We start from the raw sequence: 20,324 nt of genomic DNA on the forward strand, positions 1-20,324 counted from the left end.
CTCTGAGCGTCTCCTCTGAGCCTTCTTTCCTTGTAGATGTTTGTTCATCAGTCAGGCAGGCTGTGTCTCTTTGGGACTGTTGTAGATGTGTTCCTGGTGAGCTGGTGGGCCTGGGAGCACCTAGAGAGATGCCTGCCTGTACCAGCTGCTCCTCACTTCCAAGCTCAACACATGTTTTGCTCATGTGAGGGGAATGTGTCCTGCTGCACAAAGATGAACAGAGTCATAATGCTGGCAGGCTAAAAAGGAGGGAGAAAAGCTGCAGGTATCATTAGTACCCTCAGCCCTTGACATACTCCTGGCAGGTACCTGAAAGGCCACAAGAGAGGGCAGCAGCCTCATTTACAGGCTGATGATTTGGTCGAGTTGTTGTGAAGGGCTTGAATCTACTCCAGTGAAAACATGGACCCAAGTTCCAGGCCTTAAGTGGATCCCTCCTACTATGCATGTGACACTGCAGGTGGATTTTATAACAAATACTTGTACCTGGTCACAGTCCTTTTTGTCTCAGTGGGGATGGAAAGATGTAATTGGCATGGCAGATGCACAAAGCTTTGGGAATAGGCATGTCACTGCAGGAAGGAGAACTGAAAGGAAATAACCAGGGAAGCATCTTCACAGACTTGTAAGGGTTAAATCATTTGCTCTAGGAAATAGAACAGTCCAAGATTCATCCTCACAATTCTGAGATTCATCACCACAATTTTGACAAAAAGAAAGAATACATATAATTTCTTATTTGCCATCTGTAATAATAATCTGTTCAGTTTTCTTTGATTATAAAAAAAATAGCCATGATGAGAATATATTTTCATTGAATGAGAAATCGGAGATTTTTTTTTACCTCTGCATTTCTTGCAGTACAAAGCAGTATGCGCATTACAGTATTTTTGATCTTTAAAGGAAAGTTATGATACCCTCTACTGGCTATTTTTGGAAATAAATCTGAGCTATGACTGACCAATTTAGAGTCAGCAGCAGTTAAACTTAATCGGTACCGCAGTTTTAATGTAGTGGGGGTTTTTTATTTTATTTTCTCTCCTTTTTTTCTTATGGATTTTTGAGGAGTTTGAGTTGTTTTGGTATTTTTTCCCTCTTTAGTTCTGCTCCTGGCTTCAGGAGAGTAAATCTGACTGTGATGGAACTGTATTTTTGAATGCAGGTTATTATGGCTTTCAGACCAACAGTTCTATAGGTACAAATGAAAATAGCTGGATGTTATCACAGCTCTTGTTGCCTAGTAACCGAAGCCCAGTGTGTAATTCAACAAGATAAATTTGATGCACTTTGCCTCTCTTTTCCTTTTTAGCAGCAGAACATAAAATACATTTAGACTTGAACGTTTTGTTTTCTGATAACTAAAATGTATTGAACTCTCTAACTTTGCAAGCTCAGTTTCAGTGATCTCAGAACTGATGTAAATTTCCATAATGAAGAGTGTAACATTCCTTTACTGTTCATATAAGTGTGCCAGGGTAACTGTAAATACAAATATTAAATTATTTTCTCCATGCCATTCTCAAATTTCACCTTTCCATTCTGTATTCTGATTTTATGATGATGTTACATATTTTTCTACTGTGTCCATTTATGCAGTCAAGGATTGTTCTCAGAATTATTTGCTCAACTATTCTGATAAAATGCCTAAAATTATGTAGGACTGTCCTTGAATTAGTTACTGAATTTGTGAGCAGGTATGAAATATTTGTTTCATTGGGACAAGTTGTTTAAATAAATACTTGTAGTAGATTTCTAGCATTGATTTTTGCTATGTATGTTAATGATTATATCTAATCATAGAATTAGCTATCAAATTCATTTATCTACTCACCAATTAATCATACTGTGTTCTGGTAATATAAATTGTATTAGTAATATTATCTTAACATTTACATAGAGGTATGCTAAAATAAAACAATTTCACTGTAATCTTTCAACATTGTAATTAATAAACTTTAAGCTTACTATAGTTGTTTGTGTGACACTGACTTTTATGCTTCTGGCATATTTTCCATTTACTTTGTAAGACTTATTAAATATTTTCAAAATTATCTAAGATTTAAACTAATTTTTTATTATTTTGCTTAGCAGTAATCTGTGTATCTCAGTGCAATCACATTTGTCTTTTCTTTGTTTCTCTTTCATTAACAGTTGATATTCAAATCAAACTCTTGTTAAATATATGATCCTTCATTTTTCCTGTCTGTATTGATACCCAGACAGTCTTGAATTGTCATTCTTCCAAGAAGGTCACAGACTTCTGGGGAAGCTGAATTGTGTCCTTACTGGAATCTCTTGCATAAAGATGCTTATTTTTGATGCTAACAAAAACATGGTACAGCGTCCATGCAGTGCATGCATGCAAACAAGATTTACATATTCTATCATGGTTTAGAAAACTTTCCTTTAAAAATATCCAGCATTGAAGGCTTGGAAATGAGATGCAATTAAGAAGTGCTGGGAAATGTAAACAGGGAACTTGTAAGTTATATTTTGTGGAGAGACTTCCCCAGTGAACACAAAGGTAGAGATGTTGCTTGTTATTCTAAATGGTATCTGCTGAGAAGTAAAATCATGCTCATGCTGGGTTTTAACTTCTTCAGTTGCATAATGCCAAAATCTTCCTCTTTGTTTTAGTCTTGGTTTTTTAATGGTTTAATTTTTTTTTCTTAATAGTGACAATACTCTAGTATAACATCAGAATTGAATTTGGACCTTAACTAGCTGTTGCTTCTCCTTTCAGGTGCTGCTCCCAGCAGCTGGTCTCTTGCAACTGCAGGATGTGAAGAGGACTTGCTGTGAATTTTTGGAATCCCAGCTTCATCCTATCAACTGCCTGGGGATTCGTGCTTTTGCTGACATGCATGCATGCACAGATCTCTTGAGCAAGGCCAACACATATGCAGGCAAGTTTTCATTAGCAGAGCACACAGCCTGGTATCTGTCAGTGTGGGTGGGCTCCATGCCACCCAGTCCCACACAGAGGAACACAAATTTTATCCAGGGTATTGCAGACATGTATCTCCTGATGAGAACTGCATTTGATCTGAATGTCTTCAAGAGAAATAAAATGTGCTGGCTGGCCCACAGTTATATTTTGCACCTTCACTTAGGGGAGGAAATCAGGAGAGAAGAATTAAAATTCTGACAATTACCACAAGTCAAAGTATGTAGGAATTACATGGGACAAGAAATAAGAAAAAGACATTGCAAGGAGGGGTAGCCCCTGAAGAAGTAAGAAATGTAATGTTGGGTGTTATGTCATCAATTTACCTTCTGAAAATCCTGCTCATCTAGCCAACAACTTGAAATTTCCTACTATAAAGAGCACCTACAGTCTCTGAATCTTGTATTTGATCTGCCTTTCCAGCTCTCCTATTTTCATGCTTGATACTAACCTTGTCTTTCTTCCGTAACCAAACCACCTTCCATTTCCATCAAATTTCCCCCAAAAGCTTCCCTTGTTGTCATCATATCCTTGGAGTACTGCTGGCCTGTGTGATGAGCTGCCAGCTCAACTCCTACTGTGTATTTGCTGTGTCTGTGGAGTGGATTTTAAAGAATGCACACTGTGTTCTTACTCTTGAGATAAATATGCCGTGTATAGTCAGCGTGCACAGTCAGGTCCACTCTCTGCCTTCCTCTTCCTAGCACTGTCAGGCTTAGAACAAGAGCAAAACAAAAAAGATAATTAAAAATTAAATATCCTGATAAGGCTGTAGAAAAATATATATATGGCTGCATTGCTTTCCATAACTTTCCAAAAATGTACAGTGACCAATTAGCATAATTAACAATTAGTACAGAGTTAAAACTGAAGATTTTCCTGAAATAGAGCACTAAGTGCTTCAACTCAGGTCCAAATAATAGGCTTTTAATTGCCTTGGATAAATTTAGACCTCAGAAATGCAAGGACTTCGATGAATGCTTTCAGTTGTTGTCATTCCTAGAAATTCTGTTTTGTGGTATTGATTTTTTTTTTAAACTCACAGGAGATTATAGTATTTCTATCAAGAATGATTGATATATCAATTAAAAAAATTCAAAGACTTGTCAGATTGTTTTTGAAAGTACTAGCTTTTGTAATGCCTACCTTACTCAGGAAGTTGTGATGTGTACTGAATGACTTTGTTTTATTTCTATTTTGGCATCTATTCAAAAGGTTTTAATTAAATACTTTTGTCTTTGAGTATTACAATATTAAATCCAAAAAGCTATACATTTTTGACATTTTCTGCAATAGGAAGCAAGACATACATTTATTAACTAGAGTTAATGTTCAGATATTTAATGTTTTAAATGTGTTTTGATACAGCTGTTGCTTAATTTTGAATTTTAAATTATTTTTTCCAATTTCTGTTCTGACTGGGCCTTAGTTATTTCTCAACTAAATCTCTAAACTACTTCAGTTACTTCTAAACAATCTTTGTTCAGTTTAGTATTTGAAGCTAATATTTGTATAAATCATTTTCTAGAAATATAAATTCTAAGACCCTGGTAAGACCTTGACTGCAGTATTGGTTAAATGTATTTTGAGGGCGCAGGAATTGTGTCCACCTGTTAACTGTCCTTCTCTGGGTCATTTTGTTCAGGCGTCCTTTGGTGTGCTTAGAGAGTGTCTGCAAGCAGAATACAGGCAAGTGAAAGGAGGAGGAAAGCTGTTTGTTGGGACGTGCAGTATATTAGGCTGAGCCCCAGACTGCTCAGTACTCCTGATAAAAGGATCCAGGGAGGAAGTGTTGGCCTTCGTTTCTCCTTGGAATTGCCTGATCATCAGTCTTGCTGAATTTCTGTCTGCTGACTCCCTGATTTCCTTTCATACAGTTCTGTACCTTTGCAGGTCAATGTTTTTGCTCTTGAATTTTCAGGCTACTTACTGCCTGTATCTCAACCATCATAGCTTCTTTTTCCCCCCTGTTCTTACTTCAAATGCCTCTTTGTACTTTGTCACAGCTCTTACAACTGAAAAAAAAAAAATCTCAAAAGTCTGAGACAAAAATACATGGCTGTGCCATTCAGAGTTAAGCTTTGTATCACAGGCAGCTTAATTCCCAGAGTATACATTTTGGGATTAAGGCTTCAGAAATTAGAATGAGTACAGAAAAGGATTATTCGATTGAAAAAAGCAGTGAAAATATTCCCTGCTAGAGAAAATGAAAAGTATTTTGTTTTGTAACTTTTCCCAGGCTTTATTTTGTTACACTTGCTACTTTAGATTTAGAAAAAAGAGGCAGTGAGATAACTCTGCTAATAGACAGTGATAATATAAAAACAAATGGATGCCAGTGGATCAGAAGTTATTTGAAGAGTGAAACTCTAGAACTTCCTTCCACTGGGAATGAAGATGCAGCTTCCATTAAAATTGGAGCTTCATATTCCTGTGGTGGTTTGGTCCTTTGCAGTAGAGAGCAGGATTTCTAGGAGAGTCATTTATATTCATCTGTGATCTTTAAATAGGGACAATTGATACTTGAAATTAACTTCTGTTGCAATCGAACTTGGAGATGCCACCTGTTCTCATGATGCTCCAGAAAGCAATCCTGTTCTGGGTCTTGTTACACTTGCACAGTCAGAGACTGTGCACAGCTGAAGCCTCTCATCTTTCTTTTGTGAGGATTCCTAGGAAGAGTATGTGGCATGAGCACTGCTAGTCTGTCCTCAGTTTTGGTCTGGGATATGTGTTAGGTAGTGTTAAAGGATATTCACAAAATAACAATTTTTTCCTGAGAAAGCGGTGCATTATATAGGTGTTACAATGTTAAGTGCAACCTGAGGATAAATTGGTAAAGCCTTTTAATGAAGAGGGGTGCACCATCTTGAATAGAGAGACTCTTGCTCCATGCCTATGTTCTGACACATTTCTTAGTTTTAACCAAAGAATAATAATGTATTTCACCCACTGCATAGGGCAGTATGGGCATTGGAAACTTTGGGAGACCTGTGGCAGAATTGTCCTTCGAGGCTTGGCACAGTGAACCTTTATGGCTTTTAGCACTGTGCTGAGATGTTGGAGATCCTTTTGTTAGGGAATCCTAGCATGTGTGCTGATGCAGGGATTGCTGCATTGTATTTGACTGTGGGATAACAGCATTCGTGATTCTGGTGCTCTCAGTCCAAAACTTGAGCCCTGGCAAGACTTAGAAGCATGCATATCTTCTGTAGACTGTTCTTGTGTACATCCGTATGCCTGGCATGGAAAGGATGGAGTTGTCAGAATCATTCCTATGATTCTATTCTGAGTAGCAACGTCTGTTGCTAAGCTGCTGTTGCCTTGGCTGTTGTGAATTTCATGGTGTTCTAAAAAACAGTTATTTAAGCATAAGATTGACAAATAAATCAGATTTTTGAAAAAATGTGATTCTGCAGTTTTACCTTCTGCTGGTTCTCCAGCTGGCAAAGCTTGTGTCTATCCCTCTGCAACAAAGCTGGGGCTCCTGTTTGACAAGTGCCTTAAAATAGGCCAATAGCAAAGGCATTTCATCCCAAGCCAAAAAAAATCTCTGTGTGACATTGTGAATTAATCCATAAATGTTTAAAACATAAAATATCCTGTGCAGGTTTCAGATGCTTTCCTTCCTATATAAGTGAAAAATATAATGTCAGTATCTATATAGCCAGACTTGTGAGCCTTTTGGATAGAAGAGGTGTCAAGTGCTTTTTGCTGCATGTGCATATATAATACCTAGCTCCAGACTCAGAACAGCAAATACCAAAAAGCAGTACATTTACAGCTCCTATTTTCCTTCTGTGCTCTCCATGCTAGCATTGTTTATTGTACTTCCAGACATTTTTGTTACTAGCCCCTTTTGTGTTGTCAAAGGCTTTCTTTTCATTTGCCCCACCCTACTGTCACAGGGCAGACAAGGACAGATCTTTAGCTATTCAGATAGAAACTGACTCAGTTGCTGAAATGTAAAAAGATGTTTTTCATATGCAATTGGAACAGATATTTTAGAAACATCCTAAAAGGGATTTATTTTTTTTTTTTTAATTAGAGTTTAGTCTTGATAATAAAGAAGTAGGACTCGACTTGCATAGGAAGTGGGAATTTAGAAGCCAAGCCTCTGAAGTCCTAAGCCAGCTTGTTTCCAGGCTGCCAGACTCTGGAGCCAGCTGGCTTCAATTTCTGGGTAAAGAGGCAAGAAATAGGGCAGGATTCCAGTACAAATTTGTCAAAGTTGCATACTGTGTGGAAAATTCTGATTTGGGAAAAAAATAATTATTTTATTCTCTCATGGAAACTTCCATCTGGGTAGTTCTCTCTGCTTCTCTAAGAGATGTTATTTTCATAAAGAAAGAAGTATATTCCCTAATGCAATAAATAAAAAACAAGATAATGTAAGTTTTTACAGGGGACAGTTGCATGAAATATTTAATCATTTAAGCATAAGTTTCATCATGTTTGATGTTAATGCCTTCAGATTATCGAAGCTTCCAGGATGGCAGCAGTAATATGAGATAATACAAATCCTAACCCAGAAGGCAAAAAAATCCACACACCTCCAGTACTATTTTTCATCGTTATTGGGAAAAGAGGATCTAAGTGTGATCTCTTGAAATTCTAGTACTGAATCATGTTATTTTGAAGATGCTGTTATCCTTCTTGCTAAAAGGATGTAAAAAGTTTGAATTTCATAAGTGTAATTTTTATATATAATGCAGCTTTCTGTCTTCAACACTTGGACCAGCATTACATAAATTGCCATTGGTGGATTTAATTGATTTTACATTTCCTTGTTCTTTCTCAGTTTTTAATTACTTTAAATAACCCATGCAGCTGTAATTGCAATTGGCTTCTGCCCAAATGTTATTTATAATTCAGTTACAATGGTCTGTTACAAGCGATGTGATTCTTATGAGACAAGTCATTTCACCTTACCTCTTTTTTGACAACTAAAATTTATGTAGAAATCTCCCCTATTTCTCTTTCATCTGTAATTCATTCATCTGAGGATTTGTAGCTGTTGAGTAGTTTGGTTTAGTGGTTCTCCTTTTTTCACTGTGCCACGTTTTATGTTTTAGGAGGCTGATATCCAGCAAAACAGTTTTTGTTCAAGCACTGGTTTTTTTTATTGTCTTCTACAGTCCTTATGTCTAGCATGAAAACAGGAGACAGCCTCACATTGTATTACTTTGAAAATTCTCAACTTTCATCTCTCTTGGTTCAGAGGGTGATCTCTTCCTACTTAGTTCATGACATAAATCTAAATCAACTTCTAAAAAGCAAGGCTTTTGTGAGTGTATGAAATCAACCAGATATTTCTAATTTATGAAATCTATCCTGTTGGATGTGATCCACTGTTGCATTTTATTTCTGAAGGAAAGATGAACAGTGCTTCAGAACCTCAGATTTGTTTGAGATTGGATGAGTGTTGCTTCCCCTTTCTGCTTGCTTCCAAACTCAGCTTCTCAGTACAGTGAGACATACTGGTTCGTGTCATTGTCACCTGAAAATTGGAGTTTATCGTAAAAATAATCTATACAAATTACCTTTCTCGATTTCTATTTGCAAACAGTAAAACTCATCAGATACTTAGCTTGAGAAACTGAATACTTGTCTGCAAAGCAAACAGATACAAGATTTGTAGAATAGAAAAATAATGGGGATGTTATAAAAATCAATAGTATTTCTTTTCATCCTTTCTTTCCCATTATCTGAAGTAAATACTGCAGAAAATACTACCTGTCCATCATAAGAGAATGCTGCAGAATTAGAGAGACTTGTACCAATGATGATTGCATCTAAAATAGCTGTTTTCTTGCAAAAGTTGAACTGAAAAATTAGGCTTCTTGAGTTTAAGCATTCAGCATTCTTTAACTTCTTTTTAACAGATTAGACAACTTTCTCAAATATGGAGTCTTAGTTACAGTAGTACTACTAGAGTGATTGAAAAAGCTATAAAATATTCTTTGGTTTGAGTATGTTTGCTGGCCTCTTTTTATTTATTCTGACTTTGAGAGAATTCTTAAGTTCTTAATAACAGTTGTCCCTTCTAACTTCTGTTAAGAATAGCAGAAGAAGGGGAAAAATAATTTAACTGAATGAAACTACTTTTTAAGCAAAAGAATGTAATAAAAAGAAATTTTAAGGAAGGGAGGGAACAACTGAATGACAACTTGGAAACACTAAATTTTTTCAGTTTTATTTAAGTTGAGGTTTAGAAAAAATTAGGAAAATTACATACCTTCTGCACTTTGTAGATATTGCAATATGCAATATTTTATGACCTTGGAGAAGCTCTGAGAGATACAGCAGGACTTGTTGTATGACATTGCTGGTTGGTTCTAAAGAATCAACCATTGTCCATGTCAAACTACAAATTTAAAATATGCTTGTCAACAACAGAGTATACAGACTCTGGAGTACTTTTTCTGTATTTTTGTGTGCAAATTTAGCAAAATGAGACTTAGGTAATTCTTAAGGACAAGTACTGAGATGAAGCAACCATCTGAATATAATGTGTTTTAATATTTTAGTTAAATAATTTTTAAAGATAAAAGCTATTTGTGAGACCAAGCTTTAACCTATAGAAGAGGTTTTAAATGAACGTATTGCTTCTAGATAGGGTAAAATAGCATGCATATTGAATCATTTTCCTCTGTTTTACCCTGCTGCTTTAATGCTTGTTATACATGTAGAAATGTGTTGTACTCTGTGTTAGCATATTTATTTCCTCTAAGCAGAACAGCACTTTTCTGATGTCGTACTTAGTGAAGAATACCTCAATCTTGGTGTAGAGCAGGTGTGCAGTCTGATATCCAGTGACAAACTCACAATTGCCTCAGAGGAGAAGGTAAGACAACCTGTATCCCATTATTCTTTTTATCCTTTTATGTGAAAGAGCAAGCTTGCTCCTACTGATCTTGTGCACTTTTTTTGGATGTGTTCTGTGTTTCCTCAGCAAAATTAGGCAGGTATTGAACTAAAATTTAAAGGACTCTTCCCAAAATTGTTGTCGTCTGAAGTAGAAAATTAGTCTCAACTCTTAAAAATCCTAAAACTATATTAAATCACATTACCCTTTGTTCTTTGGAAAAAAAATAAACAAAACCCAAATTAAATGGAAATTCCTTCTCATCTTCAAGCAAAACACCCAGAATACATGCTGAGTCACATCTACAGGAGTTTGGTTTACCAAGGGATAAACAATTCCAAGTTTGGAGAGCAATTGCATGCCATTTACTAACTTTAACATCAGCAGTCCCACAAAGGTATTAAAGCTCTGTGTGTATATGTGAGCTGTTTAACCTAACTGAACACATGTGGGTAACACAGGAGATGACATGGCAGCTTGGTGTTACCTAACCAGAGTTCAATGTATGTTGGCTCACCTTTAGCCTAGATCTCAATCTTTTAAAGCCATTTCTGAAACATTGTGTTCTTCAGTGAGCCCAGGTCATCTCTGTAAACGTCTAATGGTTTTCAGGCTGTGGATGTATTCATTTTGAGCTTTTTAAATTCAGTTATGATCTATTTGAAATATGTTGGTTTTCTTTTATTTGAGAAGTTTAGTTGTACTCAAACGAAGCTAAACTGTGTTCAAAAGCATGTTTGAATACATTTGTACAATTAGGCAATGTTTCATGTTAAAACCTTTTTGAAACTTTGAATCTAAGAACTATCTGCTTAAACAGCAGCTAGCAAAGCTATGTTGTTGTTCCTGTAATCCCCTGAGTGTCATCCCTTAAATACACGTGATGCTGCTTTTGCGGAGGTTTCAATGCTCTAGTGAATGATGAGCTACTGTGCAATGGTGGCAAAATCAGGCTTGGGATCACTTTTCCCACTAAGACTCAGTGATGGTAAGTCATTTGAATGGTGATGTGGCAGGTCAATTCTCCAAGAAAGGAAGAAAAGTATGAAGACTGCAATATTCCAGCTGCTGTGTTGTTTGTTTGCCTATTTTTCAGTATCAATGAAGTCACTGTATGCATTTTGTCAGTGTAGCAGAGCTACCCTTGAAACACCAGTAGAGTCTGTATAAAATGAGATCAGATAATACACCTTCATAATTTTATAGCTGATAAATATGGAAATAAAGTGAACTCTAACCATTCTCATCTGTTCTTATGTTAGGAGTTTGAGTATAAGCAAAACGATTTTTGGAGGCGTGCTGATGTTCTCATGCTTATGAACTTGTAAGTCAAGGAACTTGATTTGTTTGTTTTCTGGAAGGTATTTGAAGCAGTGATAACCTGGGTAAACCATGACAAAGATGTAAGGCAGGAGTTAATGGCACGTCTGATGGAGCATGTTCGGCTCCCTTTGCTTTCTCGGGAGTATTTAGTCCAGGTAAGCAAAAATGAATACTAATCATTCTGCATGTGACTATTTCTGCTCATTATTTTAATGCCAGATAGATCATTTTATATTTAAACTAATGTCATTAATCTGTTAGTGATAGTAAAAGTAAACAAACAGCCACTACCACATACTCATGTGCATATACACACACTGAGGTGAGGGATTGCCACACAGAGGATGACTTATGTAAGTAATTTATCTGTTTGGCTGACTGCATGTCATACCACCCCAGGAATCTGAACAATGTAATTCACTGAGATCAGGTTAGGTTTCATTTGTAATGCCGTCTTTTGATAAAGGAGTTGTTCTCATAAGTGAATTTTCAATTTCAGAATTATATCTGTTGTTTAAGCTGATTAGGAATTCATGACAAAGGAAGCATTCTTTTACCTGGTTCAGATAAAACATGTTTTTTCAAATTTTATAACTTAATTTGGATATTTTGATGCCAGGTCAAATATTTAAGATTGACAATATGAGTTCAGTATTAACATTGGTTAATAGGCATTAGTAGGTTGGTAGGTGTTTATTGTAAAAACTCTGATTTTGTGATACAAATCTCCAATTTGTCTGGGTTGTTTTGGGTGGGATTTGGGGTATTTTTGCTGTTGTGTTCTGTTGTTGTTTTTATTGTTGCAGAGTGGTTTACTAGTTTGTTAAATTATTCTCTGCAACTCCCGCCTTAAAATATTCTGTACTGTCTGTATTTAAAAAAATCAAGAAATGTGCCCAATTGTAAGAAAAATTACCTTGCCCATCACTGTTTCTTCCATTTGCTAATTAACAATCAGCATATTTTGATTTTTTTTTATAAGTGACTGCACATTTCCACCACAAATTTTTGTCCTACTGGTTAAATTATAATCTTAAAAATCAGATTAATCTTCATTTATGTGATAGATCATAGGCTTTTTTACAGTTTGGATTGTGATTTCTGTTTTACTTCCTTAACATGCTCAGACCTTGTTAAACTTCTATTAATAAACAGAGAGTTGAAGAGGAAATACTGGTTAAGAACAGCAGTGCTTGTAAAGATTACCTCATTGAAGCTATGAAGTATCACTTGCTACCAACTGAGCAACGGGCATTGATGAAAAGCACACGGACAAAATTGAGAACACCTGCTAGCCTTCCAAAAGTAAGACCCTTGTTTTTCCAGTGTATTTACTATTTCAAATTGCATTTTAAAAACTTTCATGAGAGCTTGACTGTGTCTTGGGGTATGCCAGTAAAAAATTTATACCAGATTTATTTATCAGAAAAGTGTAACAAGTGATTGCCTTTACACTTCATCCTACCTATGATATAGATGTTTTAGCCTTCTGCCTGCACAGAGAATCACCATTACCTGCCCTCACAGAAAACATTTTTTAATAAGAGCTTTAGCTTTTGAGAAATATCCAACTATGGGGAAGTAAACCTGTTAAAAAACAAAAATCCCCAAAAAACCCCAAACCAAAACAAAGAATGACTGAAACTTGTGTTGGAATTTTTTGTTTAATCTTTAGTTCATTTTAGCAAAAAGCAAACATTAGATTCTTTTTTACAATCAAGTAGAAAAGTTTTCTCATACTACTGTGTAGGGGCCAGTACTGTTATGAAAATGGCAATAATGGAATACGAGGTTCAGTTCAGCAGATTAAGCACTTTTTTTTAGAAGAACAAGATAAGGCTGTTATGTGATGGATGGTCACAGTTTCACTACACATCATAAGTGGTGAATTCTCATACCTGAGATCACAGTAGGATGTGAAGATATAGCAGGGTCTCCCTCTTTCATGGGAGCTTTACCAAGATTCTGATTGCTTCCTGCTTTTCTTCCCTTGGTATTTCCTTGGGACAAAACAACTACAAATTACATTTGTTTAAAAAGATACCTAACAAGTAATTTTGCCTGGTTCACAAGACTCAAATTTCTATAGGAGAGACATCCTTTAATTATTTCTTGTACAGAAGGTTGCTTTAGTTTTTAACACATTTTTGATCTTTCAGGTGCTCTCATATATGCAAATAACTAACAATTATTATTATTATTATTATCTTCCTGTTAGTTGATGATGGTAGTTGGGGGACAGGCACCCAAGGCAATTCGCAGTGTTGAATGCTATGATTTTAAAGAAGAACGCTGGCATCAGGTAGCTGAATTGCCTTCCAGAAGATGTAGAGCAGGTAAGGATGCTGAATTTTTTGTTGTGGTTGGTAATGCTTCAGAATTTAGGCATTCTCTGGAACAGTACTTGGGATATTTATCTAAGGGCTAAACCTTGACTTCATTCATCATTTGAATTACTTGCTAATCTGGAACAATACAACTTTGATCAATTGTTTCAGACGAATTTGTGCTTCGGTTTGCAATCTGTAGGATAAACTGCTTTATTATCTCCCACAGAAACAAGGGATAAATAAATTTAAATATTTATGAATTATAATAATGATTAATTTCACAATTCAAATACCCTAAGGAATGTGCACTGTTAGTAGCAGAAAGTGTCAGAAATTCTACAGCTTAATCTGAATGAAGTGTGGTTCTGGGGGATTGTCAAAAGCATGACAAGTGTAGTGAATACTGTAATTTGTGTCAAGTATCTGCATACTTAGGACAGTACAGAATACAGTTAATTGGCAGAGAGACTGAAACACTCATCTTTCCTCCCCATTTCCCTGCTCTAGGAATGGTGTACATGGGAGGCATGGTTTATGCTGTTGGTGGTTTCAATGGCTCTTTGAGAGTTCGTACAGTAGATTCCTATGATCCAGTGAAGGACCAGTGGACAAGTGTAGCTAACATGCAAGACAGGAGAAGCACACTGGGAGCAGCTGTATTAAATGGCCTTCTTTATGCTGTGGGAGGATTTGATGGGAGTACAGGTATGTTTGCCTTAGACACTTCTGAATAGTTTTGACTACTCTTAACATAATTGTTTCAAATATTAATGCCTCTTGCTAGTACTGGTGGTGAAACCAAGCATGCAGGTAGCCTGGCATCTTGTGATGTGGAATGTGCTTAAATGGTCACATCTCCCTACCTGAACAGTGGACTGCTCCTAAAAATTCAGGCTTAAAGGCTAGTAAACTTTTGGCAAGTTCACTTCCAGTATTCCCTCTATAGTCAGAGTCCTTAACTTGTGGAAGATATGAGAGAAAAATTATCTGGTCTGTTTTGTCCTGTTTGCATAGGAAATTCATTTCTTCATTTCATGTAGCATAAATAAGATTATAAACAGCTTTTTCTGACCTGTGAGAGGGCTTTGGACATACACTGTTCATTCTCTACTTAGGATGCATTAAACAATTAGTGCAGAAGTGATATTTTTGCTGAGTAACTGTTACAGAAGCATAAGTAGGAAAAAGCATGTGAATTAATTAAAAAGAAAGGAAAAAATCCGGGGAAGAATTTTTCACAGCTCCACGAAAGTTTTCAGTAATTTGCCCATTTTCAGACATAAAAAATGGGTTGATTGTAATTGCCTATCTAGAGGACAAAAAGTTGTGCTTTATGTTCAGCATTTAACAATCCTTAAAATGAAATAATTTGAATTTTCTGATATGAAGAGTTTCCTGAAAGCTAGACAGCATGTTGCACCTAGATTTTTAGAGAAAATGTTATATTGTTTTCATAGGTTTGTCATCGGTCGAAGTTTACAACTTAAAGACTAACGAGTGGTTTCATGTAGCTCCAATGAACACAAGAAGAAGTAGTGTTGGCGTAGGTGTTGTTGGAGGTAAGTTGGCAAATTATACTGAAAAGAATGGGGGGAAATGCAATCATTTACCCTACTAGTTTTCCTTAGTTTTGAAAACATACTTCAGATTTATGTTTTTGCTCAACCTTGTAGTTCAAATGGTATGAACAATATGTAATCATTCTACTTGGGTTCATGCAGTTTTTAGCATAGTAGTTTTAAATTTTTTTTCAGAGGTTCAGCTGTGCCTGAGGCCAACTGAGAAAAACCTTGCTAAGCTCTAGGTTATGTATGTCAGCAAAGTCAGAGAGCTGATGTGATGACCTTATCATTTGGTCCTTCGTGATGTAGCACTGCTGTATTGTCAGCTCTGTTATCTGTGGCTGACCTTGCTGGCTGCACGCTGGGGACAATCCCAAGGGCAGTGCCAGGAAAACTGCTGACTTTCCAGTCAGCTTGGTGGTCAATAGCCTGGATGTCACTTGCACAATGAAGGCCTGGCCTGGCTCTTGGATCTTAAAACAGTTTCAGGGGTGGGTGGGTGTTTTAACTGCATAGGAACCACTGCTGCTTCTAGTCTGAAAATACAGACTGTAAAATTATTTTCATTTACATTTCTGATATTTCTAGGAAGCCTATTTGTGAGCTTCCAGTATCAAACATTCTTGAAATAGCTTGCTTTTGAACAATGCCTAATTAAAAACCTTACCTTTGTATTTCAGCTAGGCAATTTAAAATCTTTTGACTTGCATTGTTGTTGTTGTTAGATACTGGGTGCCTTTTACATCCTAAAAATGACAAGAGCTGGGACATGCTAACTTAAACTGTTTACAGTATAGAATCTCAGTAATTGTCAGTGATTGACAGGTGCTGATTAGTAACTAATTGGGGAATGATGCCTTCCTCTTTGCCTGTGTGCCAGTCCCTGTGTGTGCATTAGCAATTGGTAGCTCCTTTGGTTCCCCCCCAGGGAAGCTGTATGCTGTTGGTGGCTACGACGGAGCGTCACGGCAGTGCCTTAGTTCAGTAGAATGCTACGATGCCAATTCCAATGAGTGGAGCTATGTCGCAGAAATGAGCACGAGGCGGAGCGGAGCAGGTGAGTGGACAAGGATCAGCTAGCCTTGCAAAGATGAAAACTCGTTAAAATGTATCTAAGAATATGAAAGGTAAGCTAAAGTCTGAATCTAATGGAATGTGCTAGTCCTAGGTGGCTGATACACAGAAGGTTATAAGAACAAAACTGTTCCACAGAGTAAGATTCAGTCTGTTAAGAGTAAATATCTCTCTTTGTTTTTTCATACTTTCATATTCCTCCTCGTCCCACAACTTCTGATAGTTTTCAACATGCAGACTAATACTCATGGATTGTAACAATCACTATCACCTCAATTCTTAAGTATCAAAATTTATACAGCAAGGATGAAAAAATGTCTTTTCTACAGAGATCTCTTTGCCAGTTAGGGCTGATTATTCTAACAGTGTTTTCAGGTTGACTTGTGAACTGTAACCAGGTTTCCACCTCTTTGGAGGACTTGTTCTGCATTCTGATTCACTGCAGGAAATTTTGTCCTTGTTCTTTCCTAAGTTTGTATTACTGGTTTCATCCTATTACTTCCACTTATGTACCCTTTATTTCACCTTCAGTAATTCTTCTCATCACCTGGTGTTTACATCCTCTGTACATGTACAGCCTACTACATGTTATCCTTCCTTATCATTTAGCAGAGGTATATCTATTTATTTCTGTATAATCTTAAAATTCCTTTTTTTTTTTTTTTTGTGGATTTCTTTTGTCCTTCTTGCAATTCTGAGTGTGTATATTTCTCTTTAAAGACACCTTTAAAAGTGCCTGTGGTATTCCACTTTTGTTAAATGAAATTATGCTTCCACAGCTCCAAATTGACTTTAGCATTTTCATTATCTATTAATATTATGGACTTGAATCTCATTTACTGTTCACTGTCCTCTATTTGTCTTTTGGTATTTCAGGTTTTTTCAACTCGCAGAAGTTGTTTTATTTCTCTAGATGTGTTCCCATGGACTTTTTCAAGTCAAATTCCATGATATTATTTTCTACATTTATTTTTTAGTAGTTAAGTCACTTTTTTTGCCAAGTGCTTAATGGTGATTTTTAGCAACACCCTTCAAGTATCTACTGGTGATTGCATTAATGTGCTTCATAATGGGAAGAGATATTGCTACAAATAAATCTGAATGGACTTCTAGTATGTTCAGTATATGATTAATAGTTATCCAAACTTCTCATCTTACCTTCCATTATTCTTTGTTAACTCTGAACAGTTTTTACCTGGATAATAATGTTTAAATAAGTTCAAATAATTTTTAAAGAAATCTATCAAAGTACTAAATTCATTGCTAAAATTAAGATAGTCTGTGATACTTGCATCGTATCCTTACAAGATCAGCAAGCTGATTACTCTTATTACTAAAAGTCATGTTTTGATTGTGTTTCTAAACTAAAACTATGATGTTAATGAAGGAAACATGATGCACTGTACCTCAAGAAAACACAGTTTTCTTGTGAAACTTCTAGTAACTCATCCTGTGCTTCTTGGAAGTAACTTCTGGATTAAAAACTGGACAGAGTTGCAGTAAGGGTACTGGAAAATATTCCTGTCTAATATTGGCAAATTTTGAGGAAAATATTTATATAAAATGGGCAAGTTACAAGTATCATTCTAAAGACAAATAGTGTTGGTGGGTTGTGACAAAGTTTCATTTTGCAGTCTGCCTGCAAACACATTTTGTTTCAGTGATCGGGGTTTATTTTTTGATACTCTGTTTTTGCAAACTGTTGTGCTTGTAGCCTATTTATACAGTAGATGTTTTCAGATTTTTTTTTAAATGTTGAATTTCTTCTACAACTCTGAAATTTAGTTCTCTAAATATACTAACTACTGGGATCTTCGTGCCCCTCTCCTCTCTCCCCTTGTCCCTTTGTTTGCTTACTCAACTCTGTTCTGCCTTTTTACCTGGTCCACTGATAAAAAAAATGGAGAGGAAAACTAAATGCAGACAGTTATTCCAGAGTCATATAATTGAGTAAAATAATCAACATTCTTCTGAGCCACTCTGCTAAATAGATGAAAAAAATATATTTTTGCATGGCAGAGGAGTGGGTGGTAATGTGAAAATCGTGACTGTTGATTGAGCTTGGCTGTAGAGGCCAAATAGCCAAACCCACCAGAACTGTTTCAACTGGCAATCAGTCCTGGTGGTGTTGCGGGGGCTAGCTAAAGAGAATTTTGTTCTTGTGTTAATCTTTTGGATGTCTGGTCATCTCCAAGAACTTAAGCTCATCTCTTCTGTTCCTACTGCTTCAGCTTCACTCAAAAACAACTTTTCAGAGGTTAACACTCAGTTACTCTTCTTTAGTACCCACTGCTTCTCAGTTGATCAATACGGGGACAGATCTGTTTCCAGCAACATATTGGGAGGAGGAACTGCAGATCCAGATATAGGCCATTTGGGAGGGCTGAGAGATATAAGACAGGGTCCTGAAAAATGGGCAGGAAAGAAAAATAACAAAGAAAGGAGAACTCAGAAGACGGCAACAAGAGGATACAGACGGAAGGAGCAAGAAATAAGGTAGGACCTGGAAACTGGGTGTGGGATTAAGGGAAAATGAAGCACCATGAAGGAACAGACGACCTTATTAAAAATAAGGAGCTGTGAAAGAAAAAAGTGGCAATGTGGCAGAGGGAGAGCTCTACACACTGAATAGGAAGGCCAGTAACTATTGAAACCATGGGTGGGGGGATTTATATCACATCCCATATTTAAACTGAAAATATTAGCCCTCCTTCTAGCTCTGTAATGTTTAATTCTACAAAAGATTAATGTTGTACTGTCCTGTCTAATAAAGTGTGATCAGAGTGGGAGAAAGAAAAGTTGTCATACTATACTGTGAAATGATAGCTAGAAATAATAGCAATAAAAGAGGAATTAAATTAACTGGGAAGGATATGGGGAAATGCTAGTAGTGAACATCACTGATAAAGTGCTAAATAGCATGATTTATAAGACTGTCCTATCAAGAAGCTATTTTTCAGATTTACAGTACCAATTAGCTTCCCATGTTTCCTTCCTCCCTTCTTTTAATTATTAAAATTGGTCTCTTTATATAAGAAAAAGTAGTCATTTCAGCAGCAGTCATTTTTCTCCACATATAGATATGGCTCTTAAATACAAAATTGGTGATATGTTTTTAAAGATATTCCAGCTGGTTATTAATATCTTCGGGTTCTCTTTTTTGTTTTTTCTCTTTTTCCCCTCCTTTTTTTTATTTTGACCTACAATTTTTTTTTTCTTTGAGGGAATTATTTTTTGCATTCATATTTGCTGTTTCCCTTTAAAAAGATTTTAAGTCATTCCCTTTCCATGGAATACTTTATGAGCTATATTTGCAATTCTGTATCTCTGCTTTGAGTTTCATAGTCTTAAATGTGGCATTTATTAGATTTCCCAGTATATTTTCATAGAAGTGCTTTTTTAGTTGTCTTTATGGTCCATCACTCAGAAGTTTTAATTCAAAAAAAACCCTACATTTCTGAAATTTATTCTGTTTGGGTTCTAATATAAAGGGAGGAATAAATAAGCAGGCCTTTCTTTCTTCTTCCCCTGTTTCCATCTTTTCAATACGTGCAGCCCAAATAGCAAGTAGATAGAACAAGCTTTACTCATAACTTCATTCCAAGCTCACAGATTGATAAACTTTTGTTGTAAAGTAAAGGAGACCATAGGATTAAAGGACACCCTTTAATATCCTTTTGGATATTTTGATAACTGAAGCTTGGTTCAAAGACGCTTGCTTGGTGTTCTTCAAATCCCAGAGAAGGTACTCACTGCTAACTGTTTACTTCTGTCTCATCTGTTTACAAGGTATTCCAACACTTCAGCGGAAACATTCCTATTGTTATAACATCTATCCATTCAGCTTTTATCCTCTGTACTGCGCAGTTTTTACTTTCTAAAAGTTCACTTACCCTTTATCATCTTGTCAGATTTCTGTTATGCTGGCTGAGCACATTGTCTCATTTACTGTCACTTCTAATTAGTCCTAGATTTCAACAAGCCTCATTTTCCTGCACGTCATTTTGCGTCCAAAATTTTCTAAATCTTCTGTTGCAGAACAGCTCTGGTCTTTGTATGCTGTGATATGGTAGATGGGCACGCAAGGCATTTTATCAGTGTCTTGCTGTAGTTACTGTCTCTGCTTTAATGCATCCTGACCCAAATGTTTTCTGAAGTAGTTTCCAACATTGATTTAATGAAGGATTTATGTTAGCTGACATATTTGTTGTTTCTCCTCT

General features: G+C 36.2%; 1 protein-coding gene across 4 annotated transcripts in view; it reads left to right on the forward strand.

Moving 5' to 3' along the window:
• The window catches only part of KLHL2 (kelch like family member 2), a 53,849-nt gene that overhangs the window by 31,272 nt on the left and 2,253 nt on the right, over positions 1-20,324 (forward strand). For 3 of the 4 annotated variants that reach the window (XM_015624790.1, XM_033513337.1, XM_015624791.2), the window contains 8 exons: positions 2,744-2,906; positions 9,685-9,794; positions 11,177-11,293; positions 12,294-12,443; positions 13,357-13,474; positions 13,976-14,173; positions 14,926-15,027; positions 15,959-16,087. In XM_015624790.1, the coding sequence (XP_015480276.1) occupies positions 2,744-2,906; positions 9,685-9,794; positions 11,177-11,293; positions 12,294-12,443; positions 13,357-13,474; positions 13,976-14,173; positions 14,926-15,027; positions 15,959-16,087 (1,087 nt within the window). Of the gene's footprint in view, positions 1-2,743; positions 2,907-9,684; positions 9,795-11,176; positions 11,294-12,293; positions 12,444-13,356; positions 13,475-13,975; positions 14,174-14,925; positions 15,028-15,958; positions 18,601-20,324 lie in introns of all 4 variants that reach the window. The other variant, XR_004496830.1, reaches the window with a different exon arrangement.

This window comes from Parus major, chromosome 4 (genome assembly GCF_001522545.3).
Source record: "Parus major isolate Abel chromosome 4, Parus_major1.1, whole genome shotgun sequence".
Classification (NCBI taxonomy): Eukaryota; Metazoa; Chordata; class Aves; order Passeriformes; family Paridae; genus Parus; species Parus major.